Source organism: Alosa sapidissima, chromosome 5 (assembly GCF_018492685.1).
Source record: "Alosa sapidissima isolate fAloSap1 chromosome 5, fAloSap1.pri, whole genome shotgun sequence".
Taxonomy (NCBI): domain Eukaryota; kingdom Metazoa; phylum Chordata; class Actinopteri; order Clupeiformes; family Clupeidae; genus Alosa; species Alosa sapidissima.
Window position 1 is genome coordinate 21359618 of NC_055961.1, and position 19255 is coordinate 21378872.

Consider the following 19255-nt stretch of genomic DNA (forward strand, 5'->3'; position numbering starts at 1 on the left):
TAAAGCAAAACAAAAGGCCAATCATTTACACTATTACTGTGCATTAGTGTGTATTGGATATGTTTTTAAAGAAATGCTGCCAATTTGATGTTTAACTTGATGTTATACTTGATAAGTATTGATTAATGGTGCATTGTCACTTTAAGAGAGTCTAAACGGTTCTCATAACGTCCTTTTGCCAGCTATTGTTCACAATGGATAAGGCTGATCCAACTCTAGCCTTGTTTGTTTGCACCACATTAACAACGCAATATTAAGTTATTACAAGGAGCCTTCATTGTTAGGATATGAAAACATGTAATGAGTTGCTGCTAGCGTGACATTTCTGTTTGCAGTTGGCCATTAAAAGTGCAGTATGAGCATGGTAGCCACCTACCTATCTGAATGGAATAGGCTGTTTCAATCGGCATTATGCTTAACAAACGCTAGTTAGTCTGTTATGTAACATTCATATTTGCAAGCCTCCAAGCACAGACGTCATCACTTTAAATCCTACCTGTTGCCTTTCACCGTCCACTTATTTAACTGCTGTTGCATCCCTTGACATGCCATCTCCTTTTCTCTCTTTCTTTTTCTATTTTTAGCCGCCAACAGCTTTTTTTGCTGTATCCAACTTTTTCCATAGACGGCAACTTACTACTCGTAGGCCTACCTGCTCGCTCAGCGCTGACGGCGCCCCCACTCCCTCTTCTATGTCCAAATTCTATTATGGAATCTTATGAGATAGGGCGCCTAGTCTAGCCTGTTAGTCCTCTAAAATGTTATAGAACATTGAGAAAATTTTGAAATGATTTAGAAACGGACAGCAGTAGCTACATATAGAAAATACCAAATATATTATTTATTTATTTTTACCATCGTTTTGGCGCCCCCATGGTGCTGCGCCCCTATGCGCCGCATATAGCGCATACCCACTTTTTGCGCCACTGCCTATCCATGTCTCCACAATGATTCTAGACCGCACCTTTTTAGCAGCAACCCAGGTTTTGAGGCAGGAATGATTATTTGCCATCACTCTGGCCTCGTGCTCACTTTTTTGACGGATACGTCACAGGTGCACGTATGCACACACACACACACACTCTCTTCTTTCTCTCTCTCTCTCTCTCTCTCTCTCTCTCTCTCTCTCACACACACACACAGAGAGACCCACCCTGTCATTACCACCAACCCCTCCACACACACATTTCTATAGAGGTCATTTTTTCTCTCATGCAAACATGCATGTGAACACAGGCATACACACAGTCTTTTCATCTCAGATGCATGTTTGTCATATTTTTATATTCTGTAAACATTGTATTTAATTGTTTCACTGTGGCAATGTAATGCCAATAAGGCACACTTGAACTGAATTGAAAGAGAGAGAGAGAGAGAGAGAGACTAAAATTACGTTTTATTATTTAATTATTTTGAAACATATGACTGCATGATCATAGTCTAAGGGCGCGGCTCTGTGGCTCAAACCAATTGATACATGTAATACTTGTATCGCCTGGTGGTAAGCAACTGCAGTGTGCAATTTGCTTGCGCATTTCATACAATGTTTACGTGACGGCCAATGAAAAAGCACATCGCTGTTGGGAAACCAATGAAATTGCAGTATTAGATAGATTGCTAAGGGTGGGACGAAGGAGTCTGACGTCTTCGTAGTTCCTCGTCCGATTTCGCCTTGATTTAGTTATCAATCATTTCGAGGGACCGTAGAAGCTCATATTCTCGGTAACCAGTTTAATTCGGTACATAATTTCACAAAACGGGGGAGGGTACAGGAATCTGTGGGAGGTTTTTTTGTAATAGTCAAAATAGCTGAACCGGTTGAAACAACAGTTATGGACGAAAAGGCGTTTACGAAGGAACTCGATCAATGGATAGAGCAACTAAATGAATGCAAACAGCTCTCGGAAAGTCAAGTCAAGTCGTTGTGTGAAAAGGTATATGTTATTTTGTCATTTACTCAAAACCTTAACCTCGATGCAACGTTGACTGGTGTTTTCCCCCCTTTGAAGCACGATATGCATTAGCAAGTAAACCTGCCATTGGCACTCCAGCATTGCTAACAGAAGAGCGCATACCCAGCGTTAGGTTAAAGATGGCGGTGTAGCCTACTACTGAAGTTTTTCCCCATTTTATCGAATTCTTGACAATTGTGAATCGTATGAAACCATACGTCTGTGCACGCATCAGAGATGAACTATTTCATCTGTTGAGCTAACGTGACTTCAACTTAGGTATCGATAATGTTGTAATGGTTGTTATCTTGAAGAACCAAACGATTTTGGATTGAAGTTCGCCAAAATGGTTAACGTTAGCAAGCTAGACTAGCTGCCCGGTTAGCATACCTTAGCTTTGGTTAGTAGCTAACGTTAATTGGTGGCGTTATTCTGGCTAACTTTAGATTAGGCTTTTTCCACAAATAGCAGTGAACTAGCGGCTCTTGAATGTAGTGTGTGTTAAAACGTTAGTTCGGTGTCTTTTAAGTTGTATTTTTGTGAAATATATACATAGCCAGTTATTCTGTGTGTAGGATACTGTCTTCCTGAATAACGTTAGCAGTTAGCCAGCTAATATTACATAGTAAACTAGCAAGCTAGACATTCTTAAAATGGCGCCGATTCCTATGGTAAATCTCGTTTATATGGATCATTTTGCGTGTCGTCCACATCCACCCCGTAACATTTATCATCACGATAAATAACATGCAATGTCAAATGTCGTTGCAATATTATTTAAAAGGCACGTGCTTAGGATGTGTAGCATTATGACACCAGTGCCAAACAAACCGTCTAGGAAGATGCGTAACGTTAGACAGTTAACTTTTGGTAAGTTAGCTCTCAGTCTACAAGATTTTTTTTGTTTAACCTCTGGCCTAGGATCGACTCAATGTTTGAAACTAGCCAACGAACTTTGTCATTTAACACGTTTATTTAATCATACCCTGTATGTTAGAAGTTCTATGAATATGATACACATTTGCCAGCATAGCCCAAGGCCTAGAATAGCACCCGAAGAAAATGATTAATTCTAGCAGTGTGGAGGATGTGCGTGACTTTCCCATAGACTGCATAAATAAGACTTTTCCGAGGTGCGGGTGAAGCATTCGGCGGTCAGGTTTGTGTGAGTTAGTTGGCATATCGTCAACCTTTCAAACGTTACGTTACAACTTCCCATAATCACCTGTCAAAACCAATAAGTTAAGGTATTTTCATTTTTTGGACACTAACCTCAGATAAAGTTGCTTTATTCCAAGTGTCATTATCTCGGCTGTTTTATTAGAACGTCGTTTGCTACTTGATTGGTGTTACAGTTGTTTACCGAAAGTAGGTCAGTCAGCCGTTTTGTTCTGTCGTATGTGATGCAGGGGTCTTAGAAAGGATTTAACCCCTGTATTTACTAGGATAGCTGCTATAGCTTTTCACTTGGTCTGACGTCTAAATGGTAAACGTGTCGCTACACCAGATAAATAGTCTATCGTTTATTTGTGTTGCAAAGCGGCATTGCAAGGCTCACAACACAACCCGCTTTGTTGGAGTTGACGCATGGGCACCTTGGTGGGCTACAAGTGTAGTTGGTTTTCTAGTTAGCATGCGATAACATTTTAACCGCTGAAAAGTTGACTGGAAATTGGTATCAACAACACTAATTATGCTGCTAACACTAATGATCAACGCCAGGCTAGGGCTATGCACTTGACCACGGTCACTTCTTACCTCTACCTCACAGGTGTTGTGGGCATTTGAGTCCACTAATATAATTTTACTCCCACTGTGTTTTGGCTTGAAATAAAATGAAATCTTCGGAGGTGTAAACCTCCTGTGGTATTCATGCGTGGGCTCCATGATGACGTTTGCCACATTTTAATGCAAGCTGGCATTTCAAATGCTGCTGACTGCAAAGTCATTTATTCATATTTTCCACTAGATATTACTGGCTGTTTTGGTGTTACACAATGCCTGAAAGGTCTTCTTTTGCAATTGTTTACTGTACATTAGACATCTGGTGAAACACCCTCTTAAGTCCTTTTGCTCCTGCCACCAGCTTGCAGTCATATTAATTATTAGAATATGCCTAGGTGACAAAATAGTGTGGTGGTGTGTACATGGATGTCCAGATTGCTTTCATAATCATCTTGTTGAATAGCTGTTTAGAAAGACCCTTCCAATGGAAGATTCACCAGTAGCCATTTAACTGAATGATGCAGTAACAGCAAAATGTTTACTGTGTTTTTTTGTTTATTATTCATAAGTTCAATTGATTTACAGTGCAGCACTGTGTGTAAGACATCAAGGCGTATGAAACTAGGAGAACTTGATGGAATTGGTTGTTGCCGCGCGTGTGTATGGGAATTTAGGTCATCAGCAACCCATCTCTGTAGGCCAGCCCCCCCCCCCGATTTGTTTGTCTGTCCTCTGACTCTTCCTCCTTCAATCCCCTGCTCTGATCCAGCCACCCCACCCACCCTCGGTGACCCACAAGCACTATTTGCGCTCGTCAGCAGGGGATTTATGATACGGAAGCTCCTTATGGTCCCTGAATCTTTAACTTGACCACTGTTGACATTTGTGATAAGTGTGGTCAGTAAACAGTCACATGAGTCATGATTCATGAGTCATGCCTTCATTATGTTGTCATAGTTCTGGTTCTTTAACCTGCATCTCTCATTTTCATATATAACCGTAAATTGCGCTATTAGGAGTGGAGATGTTACGACTCGTTTTCCCCAGATCGATCACTTGATTATGCAGATTATGTTGTGTGCTTTTGAAAACTCCAGTGGTTTACTAGGATGTTCATTATGTCTTTTTCTGTTAGTCATTTGTTTGTCTGAGGACATAGTTCCCTCCACCACCCCCATGGAAACATTCGCCCTCACTGACTTCTATTGACAAAACCGTTTTGTCTCTGTTTTTTTTTTCTCAGGCAAAAGAGATATTGACCAAGGAATCTAATGTCCAGGAGGTACGATGTCCAGTCACAGTATGTGGCGATGTCCATGGCCAATTTCATGACCTCATGGAGCTCTTCAGAATCGGAGGGAAGTCACCAGACACAAACTACCTATTCATGGGAGACTACGTGGACCGAGGCTATTACTCTGTGGAAACTGTCACACTCCTTGTAGCTCTTAAGGTAATCTGTCCTGTCCTCTCATGGATAGATACTTCATTGATCCTTTACAGGAAATTACAATGTTACAACAGCTATATACACGCTGAGCATATGCTCACTGCATTAGAGCACAATAACACACACACACACACACTGCATCCAACTAGGGTTGCAAAATTCCGGGAATTTTCAAAGTTGGAAACTTTCCATGGGAATTAACGGGAATATATGGGAATAAGCGGGAATTAATGGGAATAAACTGGGAATTGTTAATATGGCAAGTTAGTCTATAACAGGGAACTTAAATGTAGTGGACAACCTCATCTTGCAGTCTAATATTAGTTATTAAACCTGATTTAATACAATTTCAGTCTAATTTCTACCCTGCACATATGTCAATCACATGCACAAAGCAATCGGCATAGGCTGCTAGACATAAAGGAAACCTATGGTGCGTTCATATGCATGGGGAAAAAATGTTCCAACCAATCGGATTTTGTTGTTGAGTGGTGTGGTGTATCTTGGGCAGTTCAGTGTTGCTAGTTTAGCACGCTAGTAAACCATAGGCAGTGAATGGGATTCCCGCTAGCATGCTAGCTAGCTTTGTATGCTAAGCTAAGCGAAAATAGCAACATACAAATCATATTGCTTATTACGAAACAAAATGTTAATGTTTGTATACGAAACAGTTTGTATGAATTACCCAAAATTCCCAGTTAATTCCCATTAATTCCCATAATTTCCTAGCCTAGAAATCTAGACACACCCTAGCGGCAACAAATTACATTTGCTGCCAGGGCTAGTCTAGCAACTCTACGTTGGCTTGTGAGCGCGAAAAATTAAACTTCTATCAGGCCAATCAAATCGTGTATAGAGTTGTTAGGCGGGTTTAACATAATGATTGATGGCAGAGTTGCAACGGTTTGGCTTGAATTCCCTGCTACTTGAAAACAAATAAGATAATGTTGCTGTTGGCGAACAGTGTGACACGAGTTAAGCTTTTTTTAAGTTGGCAAAAGTTTGAACTAGCCAACTAGCTCCGCTGGTGGGAAACCATGGGACTCATAGCGCTGTCCTATTGCGTGCAGAAGAAATTTGAAAGGCAACCGATTATCCCGCCCCTCGGACTGAGCACTGCGAACGGTGAGTGCCCAGACCCTACATTTTAATGTGGGTCTGGCTCGTCAGGCTAATAATTTCCTTTAATTCCATGAAAGTTTCCAATTTGGAATATTTCCAAAATTCCCCAACTTCCGGAAATTTTCCGCCCCTTTGCAACCCTACATCCAACACACACTATTTCCAACATTACATGACCATACCAACTGACAATGAGAGCATAGGTATTGCAGAATAAGTTAGTTTGCTCTAATGTCACTAAAATGTACATTGATAATAAAAATCGTTTTTTAAGCAGTGTTCAGGGGTACGTTTTCCAAAACCATAGTTGCTAACCTGTTAGCAACTTAGTTGGTTGGCAATGGGAAATTGCTTTGCAACCAACAAAGTTGCTAACTTAGTTAGCAACTATGGTTTTGGGAAACGCGCCCCAGTCCGACAAGTTGTTAGGATCAAGTTGTTACTGAAGTTCTTCTGCCGAAACACTCCTAGGGCATGTGTAGGTGGGTGTGTTGTAATTGTACACCCAATAAGAGTTCATTTATACCTGTATTCAAATGTGTATATATATAAATCAAACGACTACAAAGTTTCATGGTAAAAATTAACTTTTTTGCTTGGTACAGAAAATGAGGTGTGTGCTGAACATGTGATCGTAAAGGCCAGACTCTTGAGTTGTGTTGTCACTGCCATTTTAGGTTAGGTACCGGGAACGTATAACAATTCTTCGAGGGAACCACGAAAGCAGACAGATTACACAAGTGTATGGCTTTTATGACGAGTGCCTAAGGAAATATGGCAATGCCAATGTTTGGAAATACTTCACAGACCTCTTTGACTACCTTCCTCTCACTGCCTTGGTAGACGGTCAGGTAAGACTAACTGCTTTCTCTAATGCAGATTCCTCTTTCCGTTATAAGGGCTTGATCTGACATGTTATGATGCAAGTGGTTTCATTCTGACTGACTTTCTTTTTTACAGATATTCTGTCTTCATGGAGGACTCTCGCCATCCATAGACACATTGGATCACATTCGAGCATTGGACCGTTTACAAGAAGTTCCACATGAGGTATAACTAACTTTTTTGCAGTCAAACATTTGCTCAATTACAACTTGGTATTTAAGGAAATGGGACTGCAAAAGAGCCCTTCATGTTTGTCTACTTGTATGTGCTTGTATGTCCCTCTGATAATTGGCTCTTGAATTGTTTAAAGTTTAAACAGTACCAGTTATACCAGCTCTGCATGTCCCGCCTAAGCTCCGCTGGAATGGCTGACCAAAAGACATTCTTTAAGTGAAGTGAACCACAACAGTTTTGATCTGCCAGGTCATGAGTAGCTGTCAGCAGGTTTGATGAGCAGCCATGCCAGAGTGATAAGAGCAGAACTTCCTGTTTTTAATTGAGAGAAGAATTTGGCTTTCCTTGGCGTGGTCCTACTGTGTGCATCTAGCAGTCTGTTGTGGTAATTAGCATTACCTAAAAAAAAAAACGATTACCTGTGACTATTCAATAGCTAACATCTCTTTTCTCCTTAGGGGCCCATGTGTGACTTGCTGTGGTCAGATCCCGATGATCGTGGGGGCTGGGGTATTTCTCCCAGAGGTGCTGGCTACACCTTTGGGCAGGACATATCTGAAACATTCAACCATGCCAATGGCCTTACTCTGGTGTCCAGAGCTCACCAACTTGTAATGGAGGTGAGTTCCCTTTGAAATGTTGGCAAGTAATTCTGCTTGACTTATTTTCAGTAGACAACAAAACCAACAAACACCAGATTTTTGATCATGGAAACTTAATCCATTTCTCTTTGTCCGTAGGGGTACAACTGGTGTCATGATCGTAATGTGGTAACAATCTTCAGTGCACCCAATTACTGCTATCGATGTGGTAACCAGGCGGCTATCATGGAGCTTGATGACACCCTGAAGTATTCCTTGTAAGTAACTGTTAAATGACTACTCTCTTTGTTCATCTACAACCTGGAGCATTGACCTGATTTTTTTTTTTTTTTTTAAAGGGAATCATCTTTAATAAGATGCAAGCTTGTTGAGTGTGTATGTTAATGCATGTACCCAAATGTACAAGACAAGTAACCCAAAATGTCATCTTATGTTGTGCGTGTGCATGTAGGTAGGTTGATATGACATTGTGAGAATGTAGTTGTGGAAGTGCAACTAATGGAGTCGTTTGTTTGTTTGTTTGTTTGTTTGTTTGTCTCCAGCTTGCAGTTTGACCCTGCGCCTCGCAGAGGAGAGCCTCATGTGACTCGCCGCACTCCTGACTACTTCCTGTAATCTCCTAACTCTGTATAGTACAGTATTGCCATGATTTTAATAAACTACATTCAGCTTGAAAACCGATAGGAGGGACAAGGCAACCGTGGGAAGTGCATTGCATTCAGATATAAAACGATTCAAGCATCCAGAAAAAAAGTGCGTACATGGACCAAAAGGTGTGCCATATTCAAAATGATATTAAGTAGACTGTTCAGATCATGACTGTACGATCAGATTCCACTTAGCTCTTCTTGTTTTCTTTCTTTTCCATCAGTCTTTAGTAGCATTTAAGAGCACCCTGGTCTGTTTTACAAACCCTGCAATGTTTTTTATACATATATTTGAAGAGTTTGCACTCTGCTTTTTTATCTGGTGAAAATGTAACCCCGAGTCAGATGTCAAATATTTTCACTCAGTGATCTGTTTTTTTTTTTTTTTCTTCTTCTTTTCTCCGGTTAGTCATTTTTTATACCCCAAAAAACACAACAGGACTCAACTCCAATGAATAAGAGACATTAACTCGGTTATGTTGAACTGACAGTCATCAGGCTATTGTGGAAGTGGTTCCAGTTAGTACTTTTGCTGGAGTCTATGTTGAGGACACCAACTGAATAATAAAGGTGGAAGTAAAGAACAATATGCTCCTTAATTTTTCATTCACACAAAACTCACACAAGAGCCTTTATTAGAACAAACTAACCTGGTGTTAAAGAAGGGCGTCTCAGGTGATTGTCATGCAGTTCCACGTGTTTTTTACAACACACCCTTGCCTAGATAGTTGAACAATCGCCTAAAAGACATAGCTGTACTTATGTAACATTTACAATGAGTTGTCTGAGGAGTTGTCATTGTGATATTCAAACTGATCAATCACTGCATTTACATTATTGCCAGTGGAGTCCAGAGTTACCTTAAGAAACTGCTTTAAATAATACAAAATGGATAAAATAATTCCTCATTTGTACCTGACAAAACCCTTTATTGGAATGTACATTAGTGCAATGGACAAATGTTTACACAGGTGGATCACAACCAAGAACACATTGTTTTGTACAGTTTTTTTTTTGTTCTGCTGCACCCAGTATACATTGTAGTTAACGTTACTTGAATGAGGAAGCTGCTACCAATGAGAACTAATTGCTGGTACTGAAATTCCAGTGAGGGTATTTTAAGCACAGATTTTAATGTTTGGATAGTGTAGTGTGGTGCTCACTCAGCTTGCCGCGTCCTCTGCTGGCTGAATGAGGGAATCGGAGAAGAGGGGAGTGCTGAATCCTGCAGTGATAAAATGACACTGAAATGCAATAAATGAATACATGCATGCACACTGCACAGGCTACACAATATGCCTACATAAGTGTGATAAGAGAGTAAATATATACAAGATAAAACGGACAGCTTGGTAGTGACAGATTGTCACCTATGCATACATAATCAGACGTAGAAACGTAGTCTAACATTTCGATTGAACACCATATGGTTTTGGGAATTTTGAAACGCTCAGTCTGTACATTCATTTATTGGGCAAGAAAACACATTCGCATTTTTTTCTGGTATTAGTCAAGACTGATGCGTCCAAATACGAGCCTGCATAAAATATTGCTATTTTTAAGGCGATTGACTCGAGGAATGATCATTTGCAAGTCGTTTCCAGAGTTTATAGACACACGTATGTTATGTCGTAATTGTTACCTCATGAGACTCGTACAGTGCTTTATAAATAGTAGATTAGCATAATTACATTTGCGTTCCCATCTGAAGGGATTTATGAGTGGCTTCAATTGGTCATTTTTCAGCTCTTCAATTAAATGTGAAATGTCCATAAAAACACACTGACGGTACAAGCATAAACGATAGCATAAAACCAGATAAGAACCAATTAGGCAGAGCAAAGGACTACTAACCGTGGGTCCTGACGTTGATCTTTGAGTGCACGGCGCAAGCTCTGAATGGTTGTTGTGGGCTTTGTTGCGAAACTAACCAGGACCTACCTGCTGTTGTTTTCGGGAAATTATTCGCTAAGAGCCTCAAATAAGGTGATGACAACCGCCGTTGCTAAGTGTCTATGCCAAAAATATTGTTAAATATTTGAATGTCTTATCTGTCAATCAGCTAACCTCACAGAGATACCTGACATTGTCAGTGAGGCTAGTGTTGCGTTAGCTCACACTGTACGGCCCTCATGGCGAAACGTTAGCTTTATGGTCAACGTTGGCCAGCTTAGTAGTGTACTGATGCCTGCAAGCTGAAATTATTCAGTGTAGTGTTCAATGTGGGGTTAATTTACCAAAATGCGATGTGTTGACTATATGGTTATGGCCACTCTCCACTTGGTCAGTGAGTGGTCCTGTTGCCTGAAATATGGAGAGATGAGTAAACTGTCAGGATGCTGAAGAAGACTAGCAACGTCAAATTAGTGTCGGGTTTATTTGCTAGCGCTGTCATATATGTTACGTTAACTCAATTTCTCCCGTTAGCTATTGTTGCTCTTGATTGTGCTGTTTTGTGTTGCGTCTGTGTGCATTTGGTTAATTCTGGATTTTTGTCATCGTGTTATAGCTAATGCATTGTCATTATTTTCAGATGCCAACTATAAAATTGCAGAGTTCGGATGGCGAGCTGTTTGAGGTCGATGTAGAAATCGCAAAACAGTCAGTGACCATCAAGACCATGTTGGAAGGTAAGATGATCGGCAGTCTTTTGGTCTTTGATGTTTCTTCTTCACATTAAGGTTGCTTGCTTGACCGTTGCTTGAACTGTAAAGATAAAAACATGTCAAAAGCTATAAAATGTCATTTTACCACCAGTCATTTCATGTATATGAGTGAATTCATTTGGCAGATTTGGGGATGGACGATGAAGGAGATGATGATCCAGTGCCTTTACCAAATGTGAATGCAGCCATACTCAAAAAGGTAGTCCGACCTTAGAAACGGAAAACTATTTAATTTTGTGGAATGAAAATAAATTGTGAATGTTCCTGTGTTCTTTGTATTTTTGTGTGACACAGGACACCATGCTTTGAGTTTGTAAATGCCATCTCTTCCTAGACTAAGGTTTGGCGAGAGATTTACAGTTAGATAGCCTATTTCTCCCAACATTTACTTTTGCAGATACTGCAGTGTCAAGCAGCTAGTTGGTCAATGGTTGTAAGATTATGCACTGAAGTTGGCTTCCACGTGTTTTCCTCCTACGCACAAAATTCAGGACGTATACTTACCTAGTTGCTGCTTTTGGCACACCAGCAGATCAGCACATAAACTCATAATATTATTTTATTATCTCAACCTGTGCTGTGGTGTGAAGGTAATCCAGTGGTGCACCCATCACAAAGATGACCCCCCTCCCCCCGAAGACGATGAGAACAAGGAGAAAAGAACAGACGACATCCCTGTGTGGGACCAAGAATTCCTCAAGGTTGACCAGGGCACACTCTTTGAACTTATTCTGGTAGGTTCCCCCTGATACTTTACTTTCAACTTTATTCAATACACAAAGGTCCATAGAGACAACACAGTACAAATATATAAATATAAAACAATACAAAACATTTAAGAATGATGCAGATGAGGCATCATTTATAACCCATATACAGGCTTCGGGTCCAATGTTTCTAAAAGCAAGATGTGTACCTTGTGTCACTCATCAGCTATGGACACACTAATGATATTCTTAGACCCTGTCAGTCTGCACATGAATCTATACAAACAATTTCTTAAAACAGCATTAAAAGTGGGCACATTGTTAGACACACACATTTCACTGCCACTACTCCACCTAGGAATTTTAAGCACAATTCTCAGTGCATCATTATAAGCCCCTTGAAGTTTTTTCATTTTCGACTCACTAAAATTACACCACAGGTGGGCAGTATACAGTGGAGTGCAATAAGTTTTAAAGAGTGAGATTTTAACATCAGGAGTGCACATGTGGAATTTGCGTGCCAGCATGTTTGCCTGCCCATACAGTTTTCCACACTGACGCTGCACATCATCATCACAGAGGTCATCTCTTATCACTTGTCCCAGATATTTAACTTTCTTTACAACCTCTAGTGGTTCACCTGCCAACAAGAAAGAAGGATAGTCACACTTCATATCCTCCTTGGTTCTGGCGATTAGTATCACACTCTTCATTGAGTTAAATTTTATATCAAACATTACTCCATATTGAGAGCATATTCTAAGAAGTTGCTGCAGGCCAGCACTGGAAGGAGACAGTACCACCAAATCATCAGCATAGAGCATATGATTAATGAGACTATCCCCCACCAAGCAGCCAGTTCTACAGCCCTTTAGTTGTACAGCCCTTTAGTTGTACAGCCCTTTAGTTGTACAGCCCTTTAGTTCCGTAGATAAATTATCCATGTACAGATTGAATAGCAGTGGAGACAGAATTCCACCCTGACACACTCCATTGGAGACATGGAAGGGCATTGACAAACTCCTCCCCCACCTGACTTGCATAGTTTGGTGAGAGTACCAGAACTGCAGTATCTTGATTAGGTAAGAGGGGACACCACACTCATGCAGTTTACCAAACAGTTTCCCATGATTGATACCAGGGATTCCCAAACTGTGGTACGTGTACCCGCGGTGGTACGCGAGCTGCCACTAGGGGGTACGCGAGATGAAAAGGGCAATGTCGGAAAGGTGTTAAAAATGATTAATTAATTAATAATCTAATTAATTCATAACTAATAAATAATTTTCGAATCTGGTTATAATGATATGGAAACGTGAAATTAAAGGAAATCATTTTAAAACTATAATAGGCTATGTTTTCATTAAAAAAATAAGCTACCCACAATGCACGTGATTTCCTGCGGGCAGCCAGAGTAACTGGCGTGTTAGTTTCATGGAAGTATAGGCTAGAAGGCTGCGCAAACATGGAAAACTGGCTAAAAACAAGGACACTGTCCAAAAGGCCTAATTAAAGCGAACGAGGAGGAGGAGGAGGGAGAGAAACAGAGCAGGAGACAGGTAATGATGGAATGGGATGGGGGGAGGAGTGATGAAGGTGGAGTGCAGGGGGTTAAAAGAAAGGACAAGACAGAAAAGACTGTGCGAAGAAAACGAAAGTATGATGAGGCATATAGGCCTAGGCTTCACATGGATTGGGAGACAGACTGCCCAAAGCCACAGTGCGTGGTTTGCAGTGAGGTGCTATCTAACCATTCTAATGTGGTTCTCCACACTGTTTTTGTAGCGTGAGAGCTCATAGACCAGTTGCACATTTTGATTTTGTTTTTTGTTGTCATGTAGGGCGGCTAATTAAACATGATGCCTGGAATGCGTCAATAGAATGTGTTACGTTTTTATGTGTGGCGGATGGTGGGGGTACGCGAGCCGAGTCAGGATGTAAAGGTGGTCCGCGAACCGCTGATTTATACGATCAAAGGCCTGTACTATTGCATGATCTGAACCTATGGACAATTTCTTTCAGTGCATAAATACACAGATCAGTTCCATGCTTGTTCTAAAAAGCCAAACTGATTATTTGTTGACGCTATGTATTCTGCAAGCCTATCCATGAAGGATCCCCTCTAATACCTTGGATAGTATACTTGCAAGTGCAATAGGTCTATAGTTATCTATACTAGTTAATTTACCAATCTTATTTTTAACTACAGGTACCAGCAAGACAGATCCAGGAAGTATGCATGCATGCTTCATTAACCCAGAAAAGCATAGAGCAAGTAAAACTAGTGACTAGCGTATTTCAGATGTTCTGCTGTTATTTTATCCTGCCCACAAGCTTTGTTCATTTTAAGTTTGTCAATAGCATAACATACTTCCTCCGGCCTGATGACTACACCATCACTGTGAGGTATCTCGCCTATGTTAAACACATCACTCTTCACACAGTTAAAAATGTTCTCATAGTGTCTCCTCCATAGCTCTGCAATGTTTTCAGGTTCAGTAATGCCATCAATACTAAAAGGCAGTGGCATTTTGCTGTTGTTAACCACTTTCACCTCCTCCCAGAACTCAGAAACATTATTAGTTTGTAACTTTCTCGCCATAGAGTTCGCCCTCATAGTCTGCTCATTTCTTTTTGTAAAACGCACAGCATATTTGAACCTAACATTAGGCTGTACCTTGTACTCACAGACTGGGCCATGCCTAGGTTTGCCTGCTAAAACCCATCTTCTAAATGCATCTCTTGCCTCCATATGAACATCATGGACAGTCATTCCACCCTGGTCTTACAATATGTTGTTTCACCACTTTACTTCTTAGTGGTTCACTTCCATCAACTAGACAGTTCACAATTCTATCATACATTGCACATAGGTCATTATTGGGACTTACATTCTTACAGTTGACTTCCACACAGATAATTGCATCAACAGGTAACTCAATATTTCTCAAGTGCCCATCAGTCAGTAACTTGTAATATTTCAGGTCACCTTCTATGAGCCTTGTCCAGTCCAGTGTCTCACCTGGTTTATGGCTGTCACTACAGACAAGCTTCAGGTAGACCCTTAGTATTTATGAACATAGAGACAAGAATATGGTCTGCTGTGGCCAAACCATATAGGATCTCAGCCTCCTTTATACAGTTATGTGCATCAACTGTAGATATACAATGGTCCAACCAGGATGTAGTATGCCAAGCTTCACTCACATGTGTATAGCTATCAGCTGGCAGTAATTCATTAGTGGACAGAATAACCTTGTTATCTTTGCAGAATTGTGTCAGGTGTTGACCAAAAAGTGAGTTAGTATCTGATATATCAGCATTCAGATCCCCCAAGACAAATATGGATGTATATATTTACTTTTCCTTATGCAAAACCCTATAAAAGCAGGCTTATTCAAATACTCATTTTCATTTTTGTGACGAAGGTGATGCTTTATCACCTTCCCCTACCGCAGCCCTAGGCTTGCGATTCTCATAGAAGCGCCTTACATAGGTCCCTTCTGGCCACAGCTGCGGCGCTCACCAGCTTAGTTGTCACTGCATGCATGTTCTCCACTGCACCAGTTCCAACTATTCCATAGGTGGTCTTCTCTCTGAAAGGAACTAGTCTTGTTCTGACCTGCAGCAGTAGATCGTTTTACAGGACGTTGCTTGCGCTTGCCATGCTTTAATACACGGCTCCATGCAGGGGACATTGCCACCTCGATCCCCCCGCCAGCTGTCTCCTCAGTGACGGGTAACGCCGATGGTCCGGGTGCAGGCTCCCTGTGACTTGGTCCTTGGAGCTGGGCCCCCTCACTGGCCATGGTTGTGGCTGCATTTCCCTTGCTGGCACTGGGTTGCGCAATCACACTTAGTCGTTGGTTAATGTCTGAAGTTATTCCACGAAGGCTCTCACATTCAGTCGACTGCTTACTCGCAGCATTTTTCATGGAGGCCAACTCTACACTTAGGCGTTCAATCTTACTAGCCAGGCAAGAGACATCAAGGCTATTAAAAGTCACTGGTGGTAAATCATCCAAGTGATGGGTCACAAAGCGAGGCAAGTTCTCACCAACAGATATAACAAATACGCTGGATATCCTAATGTCAATCAGATGCATTATATGGGGTAATATGGGTCCATCCATCTTGCCATCCAAATATGTACTCGTATACATTACTTACACTTGTATGTTGGTGAGAGGCACCTTTGATTTTGCTGTACTCTTCACTAAAGATATAATTCAGATATAATTTAGTTGAGTCACGGATGATTCTGGAAAAGTATGCTCCGGGAAGTGGTGGTGTTCACGATGCTGGCAAAAGCTGGACCTGTTTGTCAAGAACAAAGTTTTTTTTCACAATTCCAAACATTTAATTTCACTACCCTCAGTTCAGTCAGTCTAACTACTTTATTTTGATGATTCAATATTCCAGAATAATAAAAGAGAGGAATTTTCCTTTCAGATCTCATGCTTTCAAAGCCTTTTCACCTTTCAGTTTATGACAGTACAGCAATCTCTTTATAGCCTGGTAAAACCAGACTCATTCACTGAGGTCCTGGCCTCTCATAACTGGGAAACGTTTCCAACTCCAGCATTGTAACAGGCATAGACTTTGTGTTAACTTTGTTTAGGCTGGACCTTTGGATGTACATACATTTACACATACTTCTGACTGCAATTTTTGATGTTTGCAGATGTGGCTACTACTGTTTACCTCTGCCACTTTCAATTTCAAAACTAGTGTCATCCCCTCTCGTCACTGATTGGCCCTATCTCCCTGGTGTGTGAGGGATACGTTAGCATATTGTCATGTGCCAGACTAGGACAAAGAGTATAGAAGTAACCTTTGGATGTACATACATTTACACATACTTCTGACTGCAATTTTTGATGTTTGCAGATGTGGCTACTACTGTTTACCTCTGCCACTTTCAATTTCAAAACTAGCGTCATCCCCTCTCGTCACTGATTGGCCCTATCTCCCTGGTGTGTGAGGGATACGTTAGCATATTGTCATGTGCCAGACTAGGACAAAGAGTATAGAAGTAACTCTATACCAAAGATTCTAGAACAGAGGTCTGTTCTAGAATCTTTGCTCGAAACTCTTTGACTAGGATCTCACTGAAAGGAGATTCTAGGTAGGCTACTCTCTTTAATGTGGATGTAGGTACTTTCATACCAGTTCCCTCCAACAACGTAACCAATCCCTCAGCTGTTCTTTTGGAGGCTCTTAAGCCATTCGTATCAAGACAAGGCCATCTCTAGGACTCATTACACCTGTCCTTATTGAATGAAGAGATGGCTGTGTAGTTTGGTTGTGTTTATAGTTTTGTTGTAGTTTACAGATGGGTCTCAAAGAATTCGAATATTGTGGAAAAGTTCATTTTTACCCCTTAATTTAGTTCAAAAAGTGGATACTCTAGATTCATTAGTCAAAAGTGAAATATTTCAAGCAATTTTTTGTTGTAAACTTGATTACGGCTTACAGGTCATGAAAACCAAAAATGAGTATCTCAAAATATTAGAATAAAGAGTTTTAAGAGATGTACATGTATCTGTAGTGACGTGTTAGACCCATGTACAAACTTAACACTGTCAGGATGATTAACATGCTCTGTGCTCCCGGAATTTGTAATGCATATACTCACAGTCGTTGAAATGAGTATTGTCACCAAACACCCTTGGACAGTCCAATCAGAATCCATAGAATTTAAGACATCACATTTATCAACATGAGAAGAGACTTATCTTTGTCATTTGTTATCGTTCCTGGTGTGAACAGCCCATAAAGATTACACTTCTTCTAAATGATGAAGTGGCCAAAAATCAGGTATTTCCCTCATGAATCCACATTATTAGGATCCATCGGATAAATGATAAATGTAATGTGTGATATATTATATTATATTATATAAAAACAAGGAATTGTATATCCTGCACATGTAAAATGTAAAAGAAATCCTTTTGAATATATGTACATATAATGAATGTATTGCTAGATTGCAGCTTAAGTATGTTTTGTGGCCAGTGGTGTTATGAATCCCAAACATTATGGTCTCCATTTCAGTGGCCAGTCCATAGTTTGTGCAGCACACTGTAGTGGTGCAGAGTTAGGAAAGCCTCCATGCTCTGTGGATCCCACAGAGTGAATATCTTATTTGCCACCCCTGCTTTTGTTTGTTCAGGCTGCAAACTACTTGGACATCAAAGGGTTGTTAGATGTCACCTGCAAGACGGTTGCGAACATGATCAAAGGGAAGACCCCGGAGGAGATTCGGAAGACGTTCAATATCAAAAACGATTTCACAGAGGAAGAGGAGGCACAGGTACCAGCCCGATTGTGTTTATAGGGAGGGGGGATGGGAGGGGGTGGTGCAAGGCATGGCACCTGGCATGAGTGTGGATGTGTGATATGATGTCATGTTTAATCTTCCCTCTCTTTCAGGTGCGCAAGGAAAACCAATGGTGTGAGGAGAAATGAGGCGGACATAAGCCAAGCCCTGTGTATGGATTCTGCTAGATAACCGGCTGCACTGCACTGTTCATATTTATGGATAGCTGTCATATTAGACTGCTAGAGTGGCAGACCCCCCTCAAGTGTAGTCACAGCATGCTCAATGACATTGGTCGTGTGGTTCAGATCATGAAAAAACAAAAAAGTTGAAAAAGATTTTTAAAAAAATCAGCGGACTTTAATACTATTCTTTGTAGGTGTGAGATTGCACATATAAGCAACAGCAGCCACTCTTTCAGACAACCTCATGTGTTTTGTGTTTCCCATGAAACAGTAGGACAGCTTGATGCAATGTTTTTTATATAACACAGCCTTTTGTTTACTGATTTTTAGGAAGTTTTAGGACAATTCTTTTTTTTTTTGGGGGGGGGGGGGGGGGTCTGTGGGTTTGCTAATGAAGCTTGAATATAATTAATTGAAAGACACTCTGAACTGGAAGCACTTGTATAAAAATGTTGGTGTTTCAGTTTTGGATTTTTATTCTGCCTGTTACTGTTTATTGTATACGGTTGGGTCTGCCAATTTACCATGCAACCAACCACTGTAATTGAAGGAAGGAAGATAAAGTGAAGTACAGAACGTTTGGAGCGGTCAGACTGATGTGTTCTGGAGTGGTCTCTCTGATGCATACAGTATTCCAACAATCCAAAATATTGCAGTCAGAAATGCCCTTGTGTAACTGCAAAACCCTGATTGTGTACTCTCTCTTTTTACATAATGTCACAAATGTATAAACATACATTTTATGATGAATGACATTGATTTAGCTTCCTTTAGAGGTCCCTGGTTATTCCCCATTGGGTCATTCTTGTATGCTGCTT

General features: G+C 40.7%; 2 protein-coding genes across 2 annotated transcripts; both read left to right on the forward strand.

The window, feature by feature from the left end:
- Positions 1 to 1611: 1611 nt before the first annotated feature.
- Positions 1612 to 9144, forward strand: ppp2cab (protein phosphatase 2 catalytic subunit alpha b). Its single transcript, XM_042091273.1, has 7 exons — positions 1612 to 1934; positions 4921 to 5130; positions 6927 to 7100; positions 7210 to 7299; positions 7767 to 7928; positions 8049 to 8167; positions 8453 to 9144. Exons 1-7 carry the CDS (start codon positions 1833 to 1835, stop codon positions 8523 to 8525), a joined length of 930 nt encoding a protein of 309 aa, XP_041947207.1. The 5' UTR covers positions 1612 to 1832; the 3' UTR covers positions 8526 to 9144.
- Positions 9145 to 10386: 1242 nt separating this feature from the next.
- Positions 10387 to 19013, forward strand: skp1 (S-phase kinase-associated protein 1). Its single transcript, XM_042091274.1, has 6 exons — positions 10387 to 10543; positions 11091 to 11187; positions 11349 to 11422; positions 11814 to 11957; positions 18106 to 18246; positions 18366 to 19013. The coding sequence occupies exons 1-6, from the start codon at positions 10457 to 10459 to the stop codon at positions 18399 to 18401; spliced, it is 579 nt and encodes a 192-aa protein (XP_041947208.1). The 5' UTR covers positions 10387 to 10456; the 3' UTR covers positions 18402 to 19013.
- The last annotated feature ends 242 nt before the right edge of the window (positions 19014 to 19255 follow it).